General features: G+C 42.5%; 1 protein-coding gene across 10 annotated transcripts in view; it reads right to left on the reverse strand.

The window, feature by feature from the left end:
* The window catches only part of IQSEC1 (IQ motif and Sec7 domain ArfGEF 1), a 352209-nt gene that overhangs the window by 257881 nt on the left and 69051 nt on the right, over positions 1 to 25277 (reverse strand). For all 10 annotated transcript variants that reach the window (XM_074603167.1, XM_074603176.1, XM_074603166.1 and 7 more), the window contains one exon: positions 16145 to 16174. In XM_074603167.1, coding sequence (XP_074459268.1) covers positions 16145 to 16174 — 30 coding nt within the window. The remainder of the gene's footprint in view (positions 1 to 16144; positions 16175 to 25277) is intronic.

The following is a 25277-nucleotide window of genomic DNA, read 5'->3' on the forward strand; positions in this document are numbered from 1 at the left end:
AGCAGAAACCACTTACTCTACAGAGGAAAACTTAATGTTACTGCGATTTACTTAGGACTTTTTTAGAAAAATCTGCAGTTATTATCGTAAGCCACGATTATGCAAACCCCTTAAAATAACAAAGCAGGACTACAGAGACGGAGGGTGGCTCCTGAGAACATGGAGACTTTCTGTTTCTGGTTTATGCTATCAAAATAGCACTGCTTTCTTCTTATGAAAACCCAGACTTCCAAAAATTTGTTCATCATTTCTTTTCAACAAGACTGCCGTTAGAGAAACAGATTTAAATGCACCTGTATTAACATTAATAATGTTTGGGCACTGCAAGGATTCTGTCACAAGAAAGCAGGTACATTCGCTACCCTGAAGCCTTGAGAAATGACTCATATGCTGAAGCAAAGACTTGGAAGAAGTCTCTCACACGTGCTCAGTCTTTATGGAAAGAGAATGGATTGCCATAAAATAAGGGTCTTATACAGCTAGGGCAAGAAGAGAGAGAAATGATTCTGATCACATTAGGGCTGGAGCTACATCCCAGACAGAATCAGCTGCTCAAATAATGGACTGAGCAAAGAGCAACCCTCTCCCTGTAGACCATTTTGTCATCACCACATGGCACACAAACAACAGGCACTTCCAGGGGCAGAGCTGCTGCAGAGATTCAGGATTGCGCTGGAAACATCTTCTAGTCAGAACCTGGGCATCGTGGCAGACACCAGAGGTTTTGGTAGAAATCAAAAAAAAAAAAAAATCAAATCAGGAAGAGGGATACTCTATGACTACAGTGTAGTCCAGCAGAAGTTCTGGGCTCTGAAACTACGGCAGAAGCGTGACCCCTTCAGCCCTCCTCCGTTTTCATCAGTTCATAAGCACATCCAAGAAAAATTCCTCCAGCTCCATAAAACAGGAATTATAAAGCAATTTAGCCATGCAGCGAAGCCAGAAATTACTGAAACATTCAGTCTCTTAGCGCTGAAATTTGAGTCCTCTTTGGATTCAGCCAAAATACTTAGGCAGACCATTCCTTGGTTTTCCAAACAGAATGCAAGAATAATGAAAAAAGCTGCCAACCGGTTCATGAACTCCTCAGTCACCTTTACAAAGTCCATCAATTAACCATGACCATCCTTGGTCTGGCTGTTCAGCTTCCTCAGATTTCTTTTTTCCTCAAACCATTAGGTAGCTACAACAAAAGGCAAAGGAGCCACCAGCTGCTGGTTCATTTGGTAGCTCTGCTCTCGGTGCTTCCTTACATGAACTGCCCGCGATGCCGAGCCTTAGAGGACCGTGATCTTCTTCCTAATGGGGCCTAGAAAGACTAGCAGAAGAGAAGTCAACTGTTTCTGAAGAATCCGCATTTGGAAAAGCGACTTTTGCTTTGAGTTTCAAAGACAGATGAATCTCAAAGAGCAGGTATAGATTGGTTTAGAGTTTAAAGGTAGGCCTGTTTATGGTCTGGTTTTTAAACTAAGTAAAGTAAGCAGTATTTGACCAGCTTCTCTTCGGCAGCCCATACACACCGTCTTTCTTTCCCCTGCGGCATGCACTTTACTCAGTGACGACACCTTTTTCCAGGTATTCTTCCGTGTTTCCCCAAGGTCTGTAAGTAAGGTTGTTAAACGATTCGGACGCCTAAATTGTGACAGATGCTGTGGAAAGCGTTCTCTAAGGAGCCAGATCGCATCTGCTGTATGCAGAGTAGCAATGACAATTAATTCACCATTACTGCAGGAAGTGCAGCACATTTTAGTGCCACAGAATTAGAAATAACATAATAGTTCATAGCCACAGCAGACCCAGTTATTGAAAGTCAAATACTCATTTACAAGAGATAAAGTGCATAATCAAAGTAATGCTCAACTATCCTGCTAATGTTATCTTGGTAGCATTTAGTCCTCTGGGGCTGTGTTTCTGGGAAGTCTACTGTCATTTCTGCAGAGACACGCATTGGGCAGGACGTTACACACAGCAGTGCTTTTCAAAGCAGTTAATTGCAAAACCAAAAGGCAGAAGGAAAAGATTATGGAATAAAATAAAATGAAATAAAAAAGAGCTGTGACATCTCAGGCAAGCCAAGCTCACCTCGATGTATTCTGAGCACATATTAAATGACAGCACGCGAGCTGCAAAGCTGATCTTCATTGCAGAGTGGGAACAGCCCTCCATCTATGCATCAGAGCTGAGGGGGTTATTAGAAGGCTGGGGTTTTAAATGACTTCTTGCTGGATTTTTGATATTTGCTTGAGCTCAAAGGGACATTTTTTTCCCCAGAACTGAATAATGGTAATTCATCTTAATTAATGCAGCTCATTGGTTTACAGTATCTACAAAGGAAGGATTCGACTGATTTGAGTTCGAGGTTCATTTTAACATGAGTGATATGCTCCAGTCTCTACCACCTCTAAAGTTTTCAAGATCAAATTACGTTTGACTGTATAATAAGCAAAAGCACATGAAAAAAACAAACGACTGAAGATACCCAGAGAACATTTTCTAACTGTACTCCTATAACACTTCAGAACATAGTTCTTGAGTATACGACTCATCACTTTTACAGTATACACAACATCGGTTACAATAAAACTTGACTAAAACCAGGAGCAAGTCAGTGAATATTTATCATCAAAAGACATTTTCTACTTGTCGTACGGTAAGTGTAATAGTATGCAGTGCGGCTCTATTCATTTTGACTCCAATCTCTATTTTTGCATACAGATACTGCTTTCTTGCATTAAAATTCGGAGGAGGAATCTTATTCCCCTGACAAAATTAACTATTATAAATAAATTACAGGGCTATCCCAAGTAATGTGCTTGATTTAATCAACAAGAAGTTAATGAGGCCAAATTGATGGCAGAAATTAGGCAAGGCTATCTGACAGGTATTTACAGATCTGTTGAGCAGATAAGACTGTGGAATCAATATGGGATTTCAGCAAGTGAGGGCATCCGTTACGGAGACAGGTTAAGGTGCATTACTTTCTCCTCTTAACCTCAGCAGAACACAGCTAATGACAGGGCAAAGCAAAGGGGAACAAAGGGTTAAAGCTTTCAGTTTGTAATTTTTACTGGAGAAGTCACAGTAACTTTTACAGCCTTCGCTGTGCTTTCATCATAAAAAGTATGCACGGAAGGCTTTCTTGCTGCATTTTGTTCATCTTTGAAACAAAGGCAAAATCTACAGCTTCATTTCCAAAAGAACTCACAACAACATAAGTATGACTTGAAATCATTTGACACAACATTTGGTTGCTACAGTTACCAAGTCTAGGGATATATCTTGTGCTCATGCTCCTGCCTCTGTATGGCATTGGTGGCCACAGCAACCTGGAGATAAACATTAGTGCGGGACACCAAACAAACAAGTAATACACCCACAAAACTCAAAGAACTCCTTGTCCCCTGCTTCCATACTGTAGAACCCAAGGACGTCTACGCTTACACTCCACCATTCATCCAAACTCAACATCGCATGCTCTTCTAGAAGAAGTGTTTGCTCATCAGTTCACAAGCCTGCCTTCCAGCGCTCACCACGCGTGCAATAGATACGAATGAGAGAGCGGGCACGCCACTGCTACGGCCCTTTGTCCTTTTCTGCTGCTCTCTTTCCCATCGGAAACTCATTATTTGGAGGAAATTACAGCTAGGATATCACTTCACAAGCAGTCTCTACTTGCTATAGGAAAGGAATTCTCCACCGATGAATAAGAAGTTCACTACATTCCAGATTTTTAAAATTACTGGTTTTTCTTTGCTATTCAACAAGGTAAAGGTGTGTGTCTATTACTTTATTGCTTAGACCATAGAAACATTTTTCCCGTCTGCCCTTCATTGTAAGACGCCTATGGGTTTCCCCCCCCAAATTTGTTCACAGCTCGTTGAAATTAAGAACCATAAAAATCTCACATCACTAATACTTGGCTAATTAGAATCCCATTTACTACATCGAAACCAGTTGACTTAATTACTACATCTTTAATGTTTCAGCTCAATTTTAAGTCTGTCCATATCTCTCCTGGAGTATATTCTTGTACTGTTTGAAATCAAGAGCACAAAGAATGAAAATTTCTAAGTCAACTGGGCATAATAGGTTGATATCATCACTTATATATGTAAATGATTTTTTTTCCTTCTCTCTTCCAGTCTTACGCTCCATCGTATGACCACGTTCGTATAAGACATCTCTGGGGAGACCCCCCTGCAGGGCTGCCTCCAGCACTGGGGCACCAACAGCAGAAGGACACAGAGCTGTTGGAGAGGGGCCAGAGGGGGCCCCGGAGATGCTGGGAGGGCTGGAGCCCCTCTGCTGTGAGGACAGGCTGAGAGAGCTGGGGGGGTTCAGCCTGGAGAAGAGAAGGCTCTGGGGAGACCTTAGAGCCCCTTCCAGTACCCAAAGGGGCTCCAGGAAAGCTGGGGAGGGACTCTGGATCAGGGAGGGGAGCGACAGCACAAGGGGGAACGGTTTTAAACTAAAAGAGGGGAAATTTAGATGAGATCTCAGGAAGGAATTTTTCACCATGAGGGTGGTGAGCCCCTGGCCCAGGTTGCCCAGAGAAGCTGTGGCTGCCCCATCCCTGGAGGGGTTCAAGGCCAGGTTGGACGGGGCTTGGAGCAACCTGGGCTGGTGGGAGGTGTCCCTGCCCAGGGCAGGGGGTGGGACTGGATGGTGTCTAAGGTCTCTTCCAACCCAAACCATTCTATGATTTCAGTAAAATATAAATTAAGTTGCTGGTGATGTTAGTGACCAGTCATTCAAGTAGTCTGGATTGTAACTAATACAAAAATACCACATACTTACAGAGCCCAAGTCTTCTGTGCAGCAGCTCTGAGCAGTTTATAAGAAAACTTTAAGCAAGTTTCCCACATTCAAAAGTAAGCAGCAGTCCCTGCCCGGGGGGCTGGAGGACCTGAACATGGCTGCAAGATGGTCACCACACAAGCAGCGCTTCCCAATTTCCACTGGCATCTGCTCCTCCTGTTCTCCTTACGTTCCTCCATCTACTTCACACAAGTAAATCCTCCATAGCAGTGTGTCCCCTGTTTAAGTTTCACGAGCAGTGTTAGTGCAACAACATTCACAGCAGGCTTTTGCCAGGGAACTCCGTCAGTGGTGTATCTTCCATGCCCCTAAATGGGAGTGCACTGCCCCCGCAAGTCAGGAGCCTCTGAGAACTCTCTGAATAAGGAGAAGGCTATTGAGAGCCCTGTAAAAATCATAACAAATAATGACTTTTCTCTTTCTTCAGAAAGTAGAGCAAGAACTGCAGGAAGAAAACAACCAACAATCCACCACCTCAGCCATAAACACATGTTGTCAACCACTCCAACCTACTTATAATAGTAGGAAGCACTTACATCACAAATCAAGCTCTAGTCTCAATTCCAATTATTTATTATGCTTATTTTAGGATATTCGTTTTTCTTCTTTACTGTGATAACCTAAAATGTTAATTTGTCTTTATGGTTTTATTAACATACTAGTCTATTTTCAATTTCTATAATAGATAGTTCATTTATTTCACCTTCCATTGACTTAGAATTGCACTTACTGGAATACTTCCAAAAGCATCACTGAAACCGCTCAGATGAGGAATCAGCCAACTAAGTCATGGTTAAATCCTAATCCAAGGATCATTCTGGAATTACACTGAGACATAAAACTACGCAGAATGCACATTACAGAAGCAGAAAGGAGAAAAGGGTCTTTAAAGCGATCAGTAGATTTTTCACATAGCTGCTGTTTGCTGCATATCTTCCTGTTGGGTAGAATTAGCCTAACCATGACTACTTGTGTAAAGCAATGAGATCAGAAAGAAAAAACTATGAAAGTTCTCTCTTTTATTTGATTTTAAGTGGTTAATGGGCAGACTACTACATAAAAATTGCTGCATTGCATCTGAACCAAAGGTACCTTTGGCTTAAAATCCTATCTGTAAGTGTCTAATATAGGAATTCTTTTGAAAGAAACAGATTACGTGCAAGGAAGCAGGCATTTTTTTTTTTTTTTCAACAGTACAGAAAGGCAAATCAATAACAGAACGCTTTGCCTCCCACTCGTGATCAGTTTGCACATACATATGGACTTCCAATAGTTAGCGTAGACTATTTTCAGCGTTCTGGAGAGAATAGTATGCCAGTTAATTCTGTTCCTAAAGTCAGATCTTATTCCTGTCCTCACAGGGATATCTGAATATAGTCACGTCTCTATTAAAAAAAAAAAAAAAAAAGAGAATAACTAGTTTAAATCCATAAAATAACCCAACTTCAGATCATACCCTGTCCTCCTCTGGAGCTCCTGCAACAGCCGTAGTAGAAGCGGTTCTGTTGGCCTCACTGTGCCAGAATTGTGTTTTCTAAAAAGGAAAACCCTCAGCCAGGTGTGCGCGCAGCCGACTCCCAGCCTACAACGCCGAGCAGGGAAAGCTTTGTGTCGCCAGGGTACGCACGTTCTGGGTTCTTCTGAACAGCAGATACAAAAAGAAGCCGGAAAGCAATTCATATAAGCTGCATAGCAGGTTATCTTCGTCTTCCTAAAAGACTCGTTCATTTAGAGGCGATTCTCATTGTCCCACCAAACAGCTAATAAATGTGCTACGTTCTACTTCAGACGCACACTACTACTGCTCGTCTTGACTAGAGCGAGGGCACAGAAACAAGAATTCAGCTGGGTAATTATGAGCTGCGCAGCAGCAGATGCTGCAGAACCAATTTTAACCAAAGCCCTTGAAGAACACTATTAAGCACTCAGAAAGTATAAGATATTCTATGGTTTTTTCTTCTTTATAGTTGTATCCTATCCCCTAGATTTAGCCAGCTTTTCATGTGAATTCTAATCGAAAAAGAACAAAGCAACTCAGAATTTACCACGGAACGGCAAAATCATGAAGGAAATTCAAACTACTTTATCTACACAAAAGAGAAATCCTGTGGCACTACAAGCACTCAACTTACTAAATTAAGTTGTGCACACATGTTGCTCATTAAGCAAGCCTTATCTTACACGGTAACCAACGGGACTACTTCCGAACATGAACAACTCCTCCAAGAATTGCATATAAAAATCAGCTTCACTGAATTAATGTGAAACCACTTACAAAGCTTTTGTCTTTTCGAGATGGCAAATTCAACAACCGCCAGCCTGTCAAGAGAATTCTACTGAGCACAATCAGCGCTTCAAAACTTGCATAAATTACAGCTGCCTCTTTCCAGTGGAAATGATTTTAGACAGAATGCTTGCATATGCTAGTTTATCCACCTGGATGGCATCTGATTTTTAGCGAGACTTCATTCTACTTTTCAGTAGGAAAAAAAAAAAAAAATCAGAATCTCGGTAATTCAGAAGTCAAAATATTGGTACAATACATTACCTGAAGGAAAACTTTCATTAAATTGCAAAGACACGCCAAGCTGTGTTTACAACTACTGCGCAAAAATTTCATCCCTTTTCCCTTTAATTCACCTATCAGTACGATGCTATTGTATTTCCTTGCCAGTTGGGTCTAAGGAAACAGTATTAAGGGAGGAAAAAAACCCACACTTAACTCAGCCCATGCAGAACATTTTGTCTAAGGAACATAGATGGCATCGTGGCGGTGATGCTCAGAGTCATTTGCTGTACCTGAAGCTTTCGAGTCATGAAACATTATGATAGGGCAAAAGATGGTTCAATACGTTGAAAAGCAATCCAGAAAAAATGAAAAGCTTACTACGTAAAGTACAGAATCATGGACTTCTTTTGAAGACTGTCAGGTTAAAAGAGGTCCCCTCAACCATCTTCCTCCTCCTACCCAGCGCTATCATGCACTTACACATTGTACTTTGAGGCAATAATATGATTTTGGCTGTATTGCCTGAGAACTAGGACTCAGTTAAGTTGCTTCTTGATTAAACTGCCTCGAAAAAGGCACATTATTGCTCTCTTGTTTTTCTTTTTCCAACAGAGGACGCGTAAAAACGCTAGAAGGTCATGAAATCAGGTGTATGCTTCCCACTCACCTTAACTATGAAATAAGCTGTGTGCTTCTCACATTAACACTGTTAACTTTCTGAGATTTTACTACATAAAACATTTACTGTTGCAGCCGCTCAATGCTAAAACATCGCTCTGATTAGCTGTCAATACTGGCCTAGCAAGGCTTTTTTGAAATGTATTAGTAATTCTGCTTGGCAAGTCAGATACGCAATTTGAAACACTTAGACCAACTGTCGAGGTATACACTCAGCCTTTTTTGAAAATCAGAAAGTTTTAAAACACCTCAAATTGGTTACTTAAAAACAAATTAAGGCACTCAGTATCACCAGGAAGTCGTGAAGGTCTAGTTGCAGTTTACAGTCAATTTCCATAATCCCTTTCCCCAAAATCAAGTGCCTGAAATGCCACTACTGACACTGCCAAATTATTTTGTTATGCTGAACGCAATTACACTTGAGCAAAAAGCTTTGCTACCGTGAGTTCGTTCCACTTAGGAGTGAAAAGAACACAAAGTGGAAAGTTTGTGAAAGCTACATTACAGAGCTCAACTAACGACTCCCTGCCAACTAGAGCATATATATGGCCATCGCTGCGCTCAGTAGCATCTCTGATGAAAAAATTCAAAACCCCTGATAAAATCAGCTCACAGCACACCAAGAGCAGCAGCGCAGAGGCTGTAGGGTGGTTTCGGCTGTATTGGCGCACTAAAACCAGCAATGCCAACCGAGCTATCCTGGCCGCGCGAAGTATCACCTTCTCTTCCAACTTGGCATCTCGCAAACCCCATCTGTGCCTCCACTTGTCCATTTCCCGCGACAAAGGAACTTGGGACTTTCCCCAGAAGGCTGATGGGGAGAGACCCATCGGCCACCAGCCCGCGCCACTGGCGTTAGAGCGGTTCTGCAACACCTACCATAATTATTCCACTTGACACACGAGTTGTTGCCCTCTTACCGTGTCTTAGAGAGACAAGCCTTACTGAAGCAATGGGGAAGAGAGCAAAAATTCTTGTTTACTCACAAAGCCTTTCACCAATAATACAAATTTACAGTCACTCTGTATTGTAGAGGCATTCACATCCTATCGATGTCACACAGCACTCTACAATACACATTTAATTTTATCATCAATTCATTTCAACAGAACTCTTACCAGTGGTGAAACGGTGAATGCAGCTTAGTCTGCATAATTCAGAGAGTTTACCTATTTTTACCACCATCCAAACACCTGCCACAGTCCTTGACAACGGATTACATTGTTTTTAGCAACTTTTCTTTGAATTTGTTTTTCCTCCCAGTTCCTCTCCCATTTGCAAATTAAGTACTGAGCGGTCAAACCGGTAACAGTACAAGACAACACTAATGTTGCTACGCATCTGAGAAAGGTCTTTCGATTAGCTGCCAGATTTATTAGTCAAAAAGTTAAACAATTAAAAAGCCGGAAGAGCCTTTTACAGACAAGTTCTAAGCAGCACTAGAGCTTAGCAGAAACAAGTCATGAGAAACCTGCTGAGCACTTTGGGTTCTACCCGTTATTGATTTCAGTAAGCCTCGCTAATCCTTCTTGTATCATTTCATAGAACGATTTCTAAGGTATAACCCCAATGCAAAGTCTGGGGGGGAAATAAATCCAGTCCGGTATTAATTCTCATAGATAAGGGTGTACTCCTCTAGCAGACAGAAGGGCAGAGCAGACATTCTAGTTGCGCATAAACAGGAATGCTGGCACAAGACTTCAGAAACAGATAATATAGGGCTAATGTGTTTTCATCAGCTCCAAGAATATCTGGAAAAAAGAATTACAGTTGTTTATTAATAGCAGCTTAATCTAATTCTAAGATGTTAACAAGAGATGTGCCACTAAAGAGAGGATCTACTCAGAAAATATTACCCACCCTTTAAGAACGCCCATGAACGAGTGCTTGCAGCTCTAGCCTTCACTACTTGTGTAATTTTATCTAAAGCTAGGATTTAACATTCCATTGTTTTAAATATCATGTAGTTCCCAAAGTGTGGTTAAAGTGCATAATTAAACGCAGGAATGCAGATAAAGTCTCATGGGCAAGACACTGGGACCGAAATCAGAAGACCTGCTCATTGGTGTGTCGCTGACCCTGTGGTCCCTCACCTTACCCCTCTCCTCCTCTATCCGTTATCATTGCAGCATGAGGCTCTTCAGCCTCTGCAGGATTCCTGGGACTCGGGCCCCACCACCGAAACCAGCCAGCCATGCTGTGTTACGCTCTATCCCCAACCATCTCCTCCTCAGGAGGACAGCTACGGCAGACGTCCCTCCCCGGCAGCCTGGGATGATGGGGACAAGTATCTGCTGTACTTAACCTAATAACCCACAGCCCAAAAGAGAAGCACGAAGGGATGAAAGAAAGTGGTTTTCCCAACAAAGTCAGTCAATTCCAGAATATTTATGAAGGGTGTACGCACGGAGAGCACGTGGCGTGTGGTGAAAAGGATGAATTGCCCAAGTTGTTCAGGGAGGTGACCAAGGACTGTACCCACAAATGGAGTTCTGATTTGGGCACTCTATACAAAGACTTTTCTGTCGATAGCACCTCCTCCTCCTGGAGAATCATATACGTTACAGCACGCTTTTCACGTGATTCTAAGTCACCCAGGATGACAGATTTTTAAACAAATATATACTCCCAATTTTATTTCACAATTTTTTTTTTTTTTTGTTTTCACTCATTTATTCTGTAAAAGTAGATAGTTTGTGGTATTTTTAGGAAAAAATATATTAACTTTTTTTAATATCACAAGTGTAGAGTTAACTATTAAAGATGACACAGAACATATCGCTGTCCTTTCATTCGGAAATTCAGCTCTGTAATTTCAAAGCCATTGGCAACTCCACAGCCATCTCGGCCACTACAAGCTGCTCCCATATACTTTACTTCTGTTTGCAGAAAGATAACTAATTTAAATTAACTTCCAGAAACTCATCATATTCCACTCTACTGCAGAGATTCAGGCTGACATTTATGTAAAAATCTATTGGAGGAATTTTTTATTTTTTTTTTTAAATTAGTAACAAGTGGCGATTTCGCACATTTTAAGGACTGGTTATAAAACTGTAGGAAAGTCTTTATGGCAGATTAAAAGCAGCCAGAAAAGGCCCTTTTTACATGTAGTCACTGAGTCATTTAGATTGCAAAGCAATACATTTGAACTTGAAAATCAGTTTTACAAGTTAGCCTGTTTTTAATTCCCCCAAACCAGGAGGCTGAGTCACGCAGTTAAAGTAGATTTTACTGGGGTAAAACAAAACCAAAAAAACAACCCCAAAACTTTGCTTCCTGCTCGACTTTCTCTCTGTCTCAGTTACTGAGTTTGTCAGGGTCCGTTTAGCAGCCATTCCTCCCGCTCTCCACGCAGCGCAGAGGGAGCCTGACGTTCCACAATTCTTCCCTGCTCTAAAGTAAATTAGACAACTGCTTTTGCACTTAATCTAATGTACATCTTTACAAGAAATTAGCCTTTTTGCATGATCCTCCACAGACACGCAACTTGCCATGTCCTCCGTCTAGCTACACGCCGAGAAGAATTACAGACTGAGACTTTTCTTCTGGTTCAGCTAAATAATTTAGCTGATGTGATGTTTTCTCTAGTACTTCAGCCCAAACCGTTCTGCGATTCTGCAGTCCTACTGGCAGAAAAGCAGCAAAGGAACACTTAGGGAAATGGTTAATTAAATCTTAATTCTTTAAGCCATCCATACTATTAATCTCTTATAAGCATGAAAATGGGAAGAGAAGGAAAGCCAGAAGAGAGGTATTGTTTCTGGGCAGGTTTTCGAGGTTTGCTGGTCAGAGATGCTTACTGATCTTCTGAGTCCCTCCGCATTGGAACGTGCTGGAATCTTCTATGCTGTTGCCTTGTGTTCATTAAACACACAAGGTCCACAGTAGAGGTAAGAGGAACATCTCCTAGGTACTAAACCTTGAGACATCCTGTTCTTGCAAACTTTGATATCACAGAATGGTTTGGGTTGGAAGGGACCTTAAAGCCCACCCAGTGCCACCCCCTGCCCTGGGCAGGGACACCTCCCACCAGCCCAGGCTGCTCCAAGCCCCGTCCAACCTGGCCTTGAAAGATCATACTACATATATACATTCTTACCGGTAACTGTCAGGCCACAGTACTAAATATTAAAATTGCTTGTAAAACAAATTGCATTTTCTACTGAAAAGATGTGAACAAAGACAGCTAATTAAAAAAGGACCGTCACAGCGACAATTTCATAGCTCACACTGTGCATGTGTTCATTACATCTGAGAACGCAAAATGTTCAAAGCAATTTATCAATTTTAATAGATTTAACAAATACCTAGACTTGAAAATTACATGGCATTCACCGAAAGGAAACCAATGCAAGTTTATTACAGTACAATATTATTAAGCAGAAAGAATTTTAAGGGCTTGCAAAAACAGTGAGATAATTTATTATCTTTTGTCACAATGAGAAAGCCAAAGAAAAAAAATTAAGATGATTTTTAATTGTGTCAGTGTGTTATCTAGAATCATATTGCTTTTCTGTATCAACCTCATCTCTGCACCTCTGCATGGTCAGATTCAGCGTTTACTTCATTTCAGAGCACTTCAAAACATCTTTTGGATAAATTTGCATCATTGTGACAAGCTATAAAGCTACTGAAAACAAATCCACCAAGGCAATAACTTCTGCAACTGCGTAACAGCAGAAAATTCTAGGGCATCACTTGTATGGGATATTCTGTTCCAGCACGAAAAAAGCCAGCTATTCCAAAACAAGTCTCTGGGTCGAGAGTCTGATCCCACCCGCTCAACTGCAGGAGGCTAAACCCAACCCACGGGATCCCAGTCCCAGGGGCACGTTTGGCGTCGGACTCCTCTGGCCCACTAAACCCAGCTGCTTATCACAGCTTTGGGGCCAGGAGGGGGAAAAGACAGGGATAAAATAAGCAAAAAAAAAAAAAAGAAAAAAAGAAAAAAGATATATGTATTTGCCTTCCCTTTTGAATCCTAATTCTTCTCTTTACTGCTCAGAGACAGCTGCTAAAAAGGCTCTCTGAGAAGAATTTAAAAGCTTACTGAGGATGGGAACGGTGCGGGTTTGGGAGGATGAGTTTGGTTCAGGGTAGACCTGTTCTACGAGCCAAGCCCACGTCACTCCAGGGTATCGGTTCTGACCTGCACCAAATTCAGGAGTCTGATCCTGTTTCTCTCCCTGCATCTGCTAGAAACACAAAGCCCAAAGTTAATTGCTGCCCTGGTTCAATCTCATAGCCAGGTAGCACCAAACACGAAAGAAAGAATTTGCTTCATCTAAACAAGCCACTGAAGTCTCATAGGATACAGGTTCCTAGTGACAGGGAAACAAATGGCAAACCATCATCCATCTGATCTCAAAACAACCTCTGGCAGAAAGCAGTTAAAAAAAATTAATGGTTGCATCTGAGAATTTTTTTTTTTTTTAAGTTTTTGAGTAATCCTTTTATCTGAAGTGCCAATGCTACTGACAGTCAAACACTACAATCCTAACCAATATTTTTGCTTATTAAGCGCTTATTAACATCATCCCTTAACTACTTCCACTCGATACAGTACCTGTCCGGCTAGTGCAAGACAGAACGTTTTGCTCCTGGCTCCTCACCTGCTCACAGCTCCTTCCTGCACTTCATTTCACAAATTCAACGGAGCACTTTGGCGGTAGACACTGGTGCAGCACCGTCAGCAAACCAATGCGCTGGCATGATTCTGCTACTCCTGTGAGCAGGAATGGCGATTTCTGCAGAGTTCAAGCACTATTCCCCAGACTGACCTTATAATTCCATTCGAGATGATTACACTTCATCTCCCTTTGCCAGAAGTAAAGGGAAACCGCATGAAGCAAAGGAAGCACAACGTAAAGAAGCTACCTAGACATAGATAAAGAGCTAAGGGAGCTTCTGCCCAAGACAAGACGAAAGCTGACCGGGATTTTGCACGGGCAGAAAGAAACATAAAAGCACATCCTCAGTGATATTTCGCCTCTGCTCTGAAGAAACACTGTTTAAGAGGGAGGATGGAGGAGTTGGACAGAAAGAGCATTTCAGGAGGAGCACGGCTCTGCCTTCTGCTGGAGTTGCCTGCCACTGCCTTCATCTGTTAGCCTAATTTTAGACTATCATAAAAGTCTGGAGCTGTCTTGGAGTAACTCAAGCTCATGCTGAATAACAGAATTAATTCAGTGAACAGCCTCAAAACAGCAGATGATATCAGCGCTCCAAGACTCCCGCCGACTGCCTGCAGGTCTCTGCAGAGGACACACGCTGTTGATTTTCACCACCACCACCCTGAAGGCCGTACACAGAGAAACCCGCCCTGGGCAGCACTGACAGTTTCTGTAGGCGCACCGAGCCCGAGCAGACCCTTCCTTCAAGGTGTGGAATTCATCTGCTAAGACATCCCAGCATTATTCCATCAGCCTTGCAGCCTGGTCCCTTGGCCATCAGCCAAGTAACACACACACACATTCCCCCCTGCAATGGAATAATCCTGCTTCATTAAGATGCACGCTGGGAGCAAGGGACAGAGCTCTATTAACATTTAGTTTTTACGAGATCTGAAGTAACTGGCTTTCAGCTGCGCCCATACACTACTAAAACACCTCAAAATATGGTCTCTGTTAGATGAACTCAACCCTTAGCAGGGTGCATCAGCAGCACTGATGCCACACACATCCCCCATCTGAGGACCCAAATCCTACAGGACACTCAGCAGGCCGAGACAAGAACAACTATTATGGGTTGAGACGTGACCTCAATTATAGTTCTGCAAATTCACATGTCAGTGGACTTATTTTTGGCTTGCAATAGCTGATCAGCATTAGTCCTTCCACAGCTTGCCAGTGTATTGCCAACCCTACTGGGAGTTAAAAAAAAAAACCAAACACCAAACCAAAAACAAAACCAAACCACAACAAGGAATAAAGTACAGGCATCTTACTACAATCTTAACTACAGCACCTTGTGATCTTGTCCAGTTCAGTTGCTGTCTATTAAAAATATGCTACCAACTTCCCCTGCACAGCCTTGAACTCGGATCAATTCCGCACTGATTTTGATTTCTGTTGTAAGACGGAAAAAAAACAAAACAAAACAAAACCAGAACACCTCAGAGGATCTTTGATCACTTCCTACAGACACCTGTTTTTCCAGATCAATTATTCTGCAGTTCACCTGGTTTTGTGGATAGTCTGCACACCTGTGGGTGTGCCTGGATTTTTAATTCTGCAACTGAAGATCCTGGCTTTTAGTTTTCTTTTAAAGAAATAAAATAGTATCTTTAGATACAAAGTCCCAACAATCCCCCAAACAAGCTGCAAGGTATTATGGTGAACCCCATCCTTGTTACCACAGCCTTTGGACCTTGTTATCACTGATTGATGGTCACATTCTTTGAGAACCAAGGCATCTGCTTAATTGTAATGGTCTAATGAACACGAACACCGCCAGATTCAAGGTGTATTTTTAAAGTTTTGGCCCTGTTCAGAGCCTTGTCACAAGTTCTACAAGTTTGTCTCACACCCCCACATTTTCAGAGAGGTCCGCTTAAAAAAAATACCCTCGAGGTAACAAGTGTAAAACGCTAAATGCGTAAATTAAAAGTTAAAATCTGATAAGTACATTAAATTCCCTAAATTATCTGAACCTTCCAAGTGCATAATGAGCGTTGTAGCGATGAGTCGATGAAGGGTCTCACTGCCAAGTAAAGGAGCCTAATAATAAAAGCCCGAACAAGTACAGGGGCTTCTCCCCAGCACAGACGTCGTCCCCCAGACCTGGCAGGCAGCTGCTCACAATTCAGTACAAACCACCATGTAGTATGTATTCTGACGGAGAACACTGGAAACTAACTATAAGTAATTTTTTGCAATTATCCAAACTAAAATATGAGTCTTAAACCATACTGGAGATAGAAGCATTGAAGAAATGTCATATTATCTATTACTGAACTTATCCAAGGCAGAAGATCCTTTATTTAAGCTACAAATGGCATGCTGGGTAGAACCAATAAAACCCGCATTTTTAAAAATCTGTACCTCTTTAATGCTTTTCAACAAAGTTACGCTTTTTAAATAAAGTATTTTCTTAGAGCAAAGACATCAAGACAGAAAGAATAGAACGTACACATACCTGACACTTCTTGAACTTTCACCTTCAGACCTGTAAAGTAATACACAGATATTTAGTAATATTTAGTAATTACTTCCAGCATTTATAAACCAGACTAAAAATGGTAAAACTTCTCATGCATTCTCCCCCGTTGTATTTCAGTTAGTTTTTCTAAGGCTTGTTGTACTTTCCCTACTAATGAGACATTTAAAAAAGAAACCAGTCAACTTCGGTTTAGAATAAATCTATCAGAAGTTAAAAAACAGTTAACAGTTGAAGGCAATAATTGCGATATTAAAATACATGCTGACGTTCTCCAAACCCTCGATAAAGACGTTCTGTAAACAGGCAATAACAAAGATTTATGTCCCATACTTGCAAGTGAAAAGCACCGGCCTCTGACATAATTCTAGAAGCAGATGAGCTTGTACCATTATTTTTTTTTAGCCTTTCTTCCCTCTTCAGCTGAAAAGGTCACAGGCAAATATGTTTAGGAATGTAATCCCCAGGCTTATTAGGCACTACTCAGAAAGGGCTACGGTTTGCAAGTAAAAGTAAATTTATAATATTTAAAAACGCACACTTGCCTGAATTTCATAGTTGTGCAAAAATGAGAAATAAGATAGATCAAGTTACACAAGTTCTTAAAGGGAATACTTTTTTCAAGGCGAGATGATTTTATCAATCAAAACTGGAAGAAAGCCTCTCTCCCTCCCCCCCAACATTTTTAAAGTAAGGAAATTTAATTTAATGTCATTCATACTCGCACAGTTTCCTCCTCCAAAGAGAAACAGAAACATAATGCTCCCGGCTTTTCATCAACAAGCAAAATCCAGAAGAACACACACAGCCGTTTGCGCAGCTCTTCCCCTTTCTCACTCCCAACCAGTCCAGCCTCAGCGCTGCAAAGACCTCAAACACATCAGCGGGCCCTGCAAAACCAGGAATCAAACGTACAAAGCAAAGCAGGAGATGCCAGAGCAAAACAAAGCCTCAAACCTCCCCTTCCATGTCATAATCCTACCAGGGGCCCAAAAAGGTGCTCAATACGAACTCTCAAACTCTAGCACGTAAGCGACAATAAGCCAGCACCAAAGTTGCCTCCTCAAAATCAAAGGCAAGGGTATTTCTTTGGGAACTAAGGAATCTTTCCTACTTGACTGGAGGGGAAAAAAAAGAAAAGCCCAATTTCTTATTAGAGTGACTTCCATCTCCAATGACAACTTGCTTATTGTGCTAGAGGCAGTAGAAAAAGTTACGGCTAGTAAAAGTTTCATGAGTCTAATGCCAGCAAGCAAACAGTACTAATACCTCATTTTTGGAATCTATTGTAGAAATAGGTATCAAAAATTGACTTTTTTTTTTCTCCCTCGTTCATTACAAGTTCTAACGTTGTCTTTATTTTCTTCAAGCTCAAAGAAAACTGGATAATGGGTAACGTTAAAAAGCACAAGCTGAGAGGAAAGAAGGAAAAATGAATTTAGTCTCTTGTCCCAGGAGATACTCGGGCAGTGGGAAGAGTGCTGCAATTCAGGGGGCTGAGGGGAAGTTACAGAAAGGTGGCCAGGTATACCTACAGGTAGGAATGTCAGTTGGTGTTCCCAACAGTCAACATCACAGCAAACTTTAAATCAGAACAGAAATGAGCACAGTGGAAAATTCTGTTGCCCAGAGCAAACTTCTGCCTGGGAAGAAGGCGGCACTGCACAACCTCTCAATCTGGAACGCCCAGCAGGCGCAAGAACTCACAGGGTTCGCCATAGAGCTTCACTGTGTTTCAAAAAAAAAAAAAAAACCCAAACAAAAACACTCTTTTCAAATTGTTACAATTGTCTTTTTACGTGGAGGCGATGAAGAATCATCACCATCCTTCATTTAAGGAAGAACGATGATTTACCAGTCTCTCCCACCACTATAAAAACTTACTGTAGCATTTTGTGTACCCAATGCAGTATCTGTCCATCCAAAAAATACTCTTGACCTCTGTAAGAGCTCTGAGAATTCGAGTTACTGGCATCACTGCCTGTTATCGCATGATGAATTTTACTGCATATTAAAAAGATTTCATAGAACAACATCGAATGGAAATACAATCCCACAAATCCACACCCAGAAGAGCTCTTCAATAAATATTTAAGAGAGAGCACTTTGTCAGCCCTCGTTAACGAAGACAGGCTCGGCTCTCAAACGGCTTTACTTCCAGCTGCATTCCTTCCTTTTATTCAAAACTTTTCGACATATAAAAAGGCGCAAGACTTCAGATGTGGTCTGCATTTCCATCCTGGCACCCTGCCCCAGCGCAGCCCGACACCCATCTTCCTCTGTCCCTTCAGGACACGCACGACGGAGCAGAAGAGAGGCAAGGACAGGACCGGCACAGGGGTAAGCTCTAGTGCCAGGTTGCAGCTTCATGAATTCCAAGCTGACACGGTGTTAATTCCCGAGTCTCTTGCGCTTCCCTTCTCATTTTTTAAAGCCTGCCTGGTCACTTTAAGTTGTTAGGTTTTTAGATACACACAGGTATTCCGATAAACAAAAGGTAACTTCAAAGCAGCTTTTTCTAAACGAAAAAGTTACGTGAACGCAAGGGAAGGAAAATGAAGTCACCTATGGATCCCCAGGAGTAATGAAACAATTAATGAATAAAGTGTTTAACTGACACCTTCCCCCACTCAGTTTTCAGCAAATTACATCTTGCAGAACATAAGCTTTACAACTGAAGAAGATGTTATATGTAATTGCTTGTACTTTCAAGTTTTCAAATATCACTGAGACAACCGGATTTTCAGCGCTTTAGTTTTCCGCCTTTCCTCTTGACTAGAATAACAAAACCGTCTGAACCAGGAAAATGTCTTTGAGCGCTCAAAGCGTTCTGGGGCCACTAGAAGCAGCAACCAGCCATTCGAGACCACCTTTCCCCCAACTCACTATTCCTCTCACTAAAACTCAAGAAGTATTTGAAACCAGGTGTTTTAGGCAAGGAGAGTTGCCAGGACAAGGCTGGGTCTCTGCAAGGTGCTCTTTGCCGAGTTAAGTCCGGCCACACCAAGGCTGGAACCATCTGCTCTCCCAAGCTGGTCACCTTCCAGCCCAGCGCAGCTAACAACGGGGGGGAAAATGGACCATCAAATCCCTTCTTTATTTTTAGGATCTCCAAAAAGCCGGTAAATTTCACAACTGTTACATTTGCATTTTCAAGGCTAAGACTTACTTGAGTCAATTCCGAAGAGTTATTCAGCGACGGTCGATTTTACTCGGGGAATGAGTAATTGGTTTGTAGGGCTGAATGAACACACTGCTGACAAAAAAAACCTACTACTTGTAGCTTGAAATAAAGCATTAGATTTTCTTTAAGCATTCTTTAAAACCAGGATTTTTGGATCAATATTTAATGTTCCTGCTTACGCTGCAAGTATATGCTGAGCTCTGGATTATTTTTTTTTCCTTTTTGACCCAGACAAATGCAACGATACCGTCGCTGCTGAAACAAGGAGAAAGGTGAAAACATTTCTGGCGACGTATTGCATCGTTTCTTCTAAGGTCGACCTTAAAGGCAGAAGAGGCTACAATATGTATCTTATCTCCTATGCTACAGTACTTTATTTTAAACAGAGTATATTCCATTTCTATACCTAAGTTTTATCAGTGATGTGATAAATGCCATGCAAATTTCTCCAAGATTTCTCCTTTCAACTCTGGCTGGTTTCCACAATTTCGTTTGGAGTAGAACTCACCAGTAACCTGCACGCCCCACTGAAGTACAGGCTTGTCTTCTTCCCGATCCCAGGATCTTCATTCGCAGTAGGAAATACGGCAAAACACACCCTCTTTAGACTGTTATAGTCAACAGAGGCAGAAATGACTTTGCTAATAGCAATGTTTACTGTAATTCCATTGCACGCAGCGGTCAGGAGGAACAGGTACCTTCATAACTAACCTTGAACCAAAAACTAACCGCAAAGAAAAACAAACACCCCAGACCTTAAGACTTACAGGCGGCAGAAAACCAAAGTGACTACTGAAATCCTAAATTATTTCTGTTTAAGTTTAAATGAAGTACTGCCATCACCCTCCATCTGTCAGTCCACATCTTCCGAAATCTCGAGTTTTCAGAAAACATCTCCATTCACGGTACCAAAGTGACAGCTCTTTTGCTTTGCACAACCAAGAGACAGTCACTACTACCCTCCTATAAACACACCGAGCAGGAAAGGGACAAAGAAAGTGTCTTGGCTTCCAGCTGCGGAGTTGGTTGGCAATTTTTCAACAAAACACTCCTGGTGGGAGGCTGTCAGCTCAGAAAAATTGAAAGCCATTTACAGGAATATCACAATTTTGAAGAAATCTTTGAGAAAGGCACGAGACAGAAAAGCCGCTCAAATTGGGAATGTGAGAGGGTCCCATTCCCAGTCAGCAAGTCCCTTGCTCATTTAGGTAAGAGCAGAGTCTTAAATCCCAGAAGCAGCACAGCTTCAGGGGCAGAGCTCATTCAATGGCTTTTCCTCCCTCCGAAGATTTTAGCAAGTCTCTGGCTCACCCCAGCAGGAAACATTCAATTCTCTCCATTATTTCCCCCTCTTAAAGTAATAATAAACAAGCTGAAAGTCTTCTGTCATCTGATTTGTTGCTTACACTCAAAGCTATGCTTAAACGTGAAACAGCACCACGTAAAGCTGCTTCTAAAAGCAGCTTCAGGGCCAGCTTTCAGCCTGACTCGTGGAAGTAGTAACTGTTGGAATAAAATAGCGTTCATAACCATTAAGGCATATTAGATAGAGTGAGGTACACAACTACCCCTGCAACAATTTCAAGCTTAGTAGATACTTTATTTGGGCAATAAGTAGAGGTATGGCAATGTTCCATAAAAACAGATTACACAGACAGCAGAAACAAGAGTTTTAAAACCCTATTTGTCTAAGCTCATGTTCAGGATCCAAAATTTCACTTTAGGTGGCAGGGTAGAAAAAAGCAGAACTGAAATCCTACTGTAAAACCCCACAAGTGGACAGGACTTTATCAATAGAGTCTCACGGCCCCACACCCACCCATGTGGTAGTAAGCCATGTCCTATCTCCTCACCTATTTAGGATTGTCACTCCCATCGGAATTCAAAGAACTGGGTAACAGCCAAGGTTTAATACAGCATGTCAAACTTCCATGCTAAATAATCATACTCCATCTGAAATACATCTTCTTGCAAGCCACAAGAACTTTTTTTTTTTTTTAAAACAGATTTTAGGAGACCTACTACAGGTATGAATATACAGTAGCTACATATTAAAGAGCATTCTAATTTTGTTTTTTCACAAGAGGAAAAGACTGAGCCAGATCTTTACAGAGCAATACTAGACTCAATGCATTTGATTAAGCCTTGCTTTGAGCACAGAACTTGCCTCAAGAAAGCTGCGCCTGTTACAGGTCGCCCTTTTGTAGCGGATGAAGTCTTTCCGCATTTGTCACGCAGACGAACAGATTACCTTCAAGGAAAAAAGCTTCAGGGAGAATTCATTACTGGCTACATAAACGCTACTACTTCTATCACAAGTAGGCATTAGCATGCTTCAGTATAAGATTTCTGTGGGTTCTGAGCAGCAATTCAAAACAAGGTGGATGTTGCCAGGAAACTTCCAGCCCCATCTAAAGGCTATTAGAGCTTTCCAGGATTTTTAGTTTAGTGTACTGTGTCTGAACAACGTTATGTGCCCCTACGGATCACAACAGATATGCAACATCCTGCTAAGTAAAGAAATGCTCTTACCATAGAATGTGTTGGGTTGAAAGGGACCTCTCAAGGCCATCTAGTCCAACCCCTGCAGTGAGCAGGGACATCTTCAACTAGATCAGGTTGCTCAGAGCCTCATCCAGCCTGGCCTTGAATGTCTCCAGGGATGGGGCCTCCACCCCCTCTCTGGGCAACCTGGGCCAGTGTCTCACCACCCTCAGTGTAAAGAACTTCTTCCCAATGTCTCATCTAAACCCACCCTGCTCTAGTTTAAACCATTGCCCCTCGTCCTATCGCTACCTACCCTTGCCAACAGCCCCTCCCCAGCTTTCCTGTAGGCCCCCTTCAGGGACTGGAAGGGGCTGGAAGGTCTCCCCAGAGCCTTCTCTTCTCCAGGCTGAACCCCCCCAGCTCTCTCAGCCTGTCCTCACAGCAGAGGGGCTCCAGCCCTCGGATCATCTTCGTGGCCTCCTCTGGACCCGCTCCAACAGGTCCATGTCCTTCTTGTGCCCTTACTCCAGGAGCCTGAAAAGAGTGGCCTTGCTTGTGACTCATAGAGTGGTAGGAGACAGCTAAAGCCTGGCTGGGCTGGGAGGCGAGTGCGTCTGCTGCCCTGCCCTTGCCCTTCTGCTAAGAAGGGCTGGATCAGCATCAGTGCATTGCCAGCAACGTACAAAACAGCACGTCCAGAAACACAGACATAGGGGACGGGGACCTTCCTTTCAAAAAAAAAAAAAAAAAAAAGGTTTGTTTGCTGGCCTTTGTATATTAGACAGGGTCAGAAAAATTCTACTGGGCTGAAGACTCTCAAAAGGAGTGACAAAACATTGAGTATAGTAAGACCTGTCCAGTCAGTAGCATTTTAACAAGGTACGTTTCAGGATGAGAAAAATTACTCATTTCACCACTAATTATAGTCCTTTCAGCAGCATTCTGTTATTATGCATAACGGAATGAAGGAATGAGCACTCAGAGCAACAACATGCTCTCGGGCCTGCCCATCACGGTAGCAACAGAAAGAATGAATCAATTACAGAAGTATGATCACTGCATTGCATTTTGATTTAATACTGAGATAAAAAACCAACCAACTATCTTGCACAGCAGGAAAACCAACTATTTTCATGGATTATTTGAGAACTTTAATATCCCAATAGTCTTTTTGTTCTTTTCAAAATAAAATGAGAAAGTCTAATGGCCACCTTGAATATAGCTCTTCTATTTGATTCAGTACCCTCCTGGACAGGATTTCTAAAATCTTTCTCGAGAACAAAAAGTTTCTTTCATAAGGTTCCACTTGAGAAGCCACACACGACGCATATGAGGGTTAGGGACAGGTAAGATGCTGCTAATAACAAGCAATCTTTGGGAAGAGATGTGTGAGGTCAGAATAAAGGTAAGCTCAAAGACGTCAAAAGAAAAACCAGCGTAAACCGAGCATCCCTAACGCAATGCCAATCGAGGTTTTTTCACTACTTCACTCTTCAGAGCTATGCTTATTAACTCAAGTCATCTGCATACTGAAAACAAGAGAAAGCATACCGAAGTGTAAGCATGCCGAAGAGAAGCATATTCCTTGAAAAGAATAACCGAGAGACACCCAGGTCACTTGTGATTTTTTTCCTTTTTTTAAATTAAACTGACAGAAGTCACAAGCCAGAACGAGTATTTACCCAACAGAACAGAAAGATGAGAGGTTTGATTTTAGTGAACATAAAGCATGTGACTTAGCGATATTCAGCAAACTTAAGGACTGGCATATAACAAACAGCCTTCAAAACTTAGCACCGCATCTTTGTCTGCCATCGTTACCTCCCCTCCCCAAATAATGACTAGACATACTGCCAGGAGAATTTCTTAATACAAGATCGAAGAAGTTGTTGCAGCATCTCCGCATCCACCTCCTTCTGCCCTGAAGCCCGTAGGAGATGGACGGCAGTAATTAGCACCACCCAAAACCCGGCACTGAAGTAGACCTGCGATACCCTCAGAAGCAGCGATGCTCTGAAACCACGGAATGCACCAGCAGGACTCCGGTGGCTTCTGGTGAAGTCTTTCCTCTCTGCTGCTTTCTCAGGCTGGTCCCACCGGATCAGAAAGCCAGCGCCCGGCTCCAAGGCTCCGTTCCAGAGAAGGGGCAGGTCACCCGAGGCTTGTAACTGCTCACCCGACTGGTGCTTCTCTCCCTCCCTACCTGCATCATCCCAGTTTGCTTCAATCCAGCAGCTTACTCAAGGAAACTATGGAGCGATCACCTTACCAACCTCTCCTGCCTGCTGCTGAAAGACACGTGTGACACTAACCCATGGACATACACGAGAAAAGACAGCAAAACCCAGTACTGCAAAGGCACAGCAGCTAACTAACACCATAGCTGCTTCCATACCACAGAAGCGATGGGGCCAGTAATCCCTGTGATGTTTTTATGGCATACATTTGGAAATACAACCTTATCTCAACTGCAGTAGATTCCTAGCCTGCAGCATCCGTCATTTCAGAAGTCTCTGGCTATTACAGTAACTCCTTGAAGCATATGGAGAGCTCACAGGTAGGGAAAGGGGAGCTGTACCTCGTAGAAAGAGGACCATGTCCATGGGGGAGTTCAGATCGGGAAGTACATAAAGATAACCCAGCAATTCCTGCACACTCCAACTTCCTCGAGCCCACAGACCCAAACTGGTCATGCCAAAGGAGCAGCTGAAGTCACCGATTCAAAGCGGACTCAGACCTGTAATGACAGCAATCAGCATTCATCCATCTTGGCCCCCCGTAGGCTGTGTGGAAGGAGGTAAGATTTTGGATGCATGTCCCCTTCACGAGAGGCTGCCAGCGCCCAGCTCCTGCTCTCTCGTACCAACCAGCCCGGATCACGCCTGGCCAGCAAGGAAACTACTCCTGAATCAGCTTGGATGGGGTCTGTAATTAAGAGACTCCCGCAGCCCAGACCACCAAGCCAGTCTGCGAGATGGCACAGGGTCAACATTCACCAGGTATTTCCCTTTTTCCAATTAGAGGAGGACTGAGAGCTGTAACACCTCCCCTCAGGCATTTTAGATAGTCTACAATTGCTGCCTGAAATCCCTCAGACTAATACTGCTCCCCCATTAACAAGCATGTCTGATGAATCCTTTTAAGTGAAAATAAAATGGGCAATGGAACAAGACTGCTCCAGAGTGAAATGCAAGTCATTCACACAGCGGGTAGCTTTGAAGTCTGGCTCCCTCCGCTTTTTGGTCACACACTACCCAGTAGGACGTACTAGGACCAGCAGCTGCTTTGGTCCACCTCCAGTTCTTCCACTGGAAAATTAAAAACTGCATGTGTGTGTTTGTCTTTCCCCCGCAGCTAGTGAAAAATGCCATCATGGAACGCCCCAGAAAAGGCACACCTCACGGCTCCGTGCAGTGAAAGGCTTAGGAAAAACCTTGGCCC

Source organism: Larus michahellis, chromosome 10 (genome assembly GCF_964199755.1).
Source record: "Larus michahellis chromosome 10, bLarMic1.1, whole genome shotgun sequence".
NCBI lineage: Eukaryota > Metazoa > Chordata > Aves > Charadriiformes > Laridae > Larus > Larus michahellis.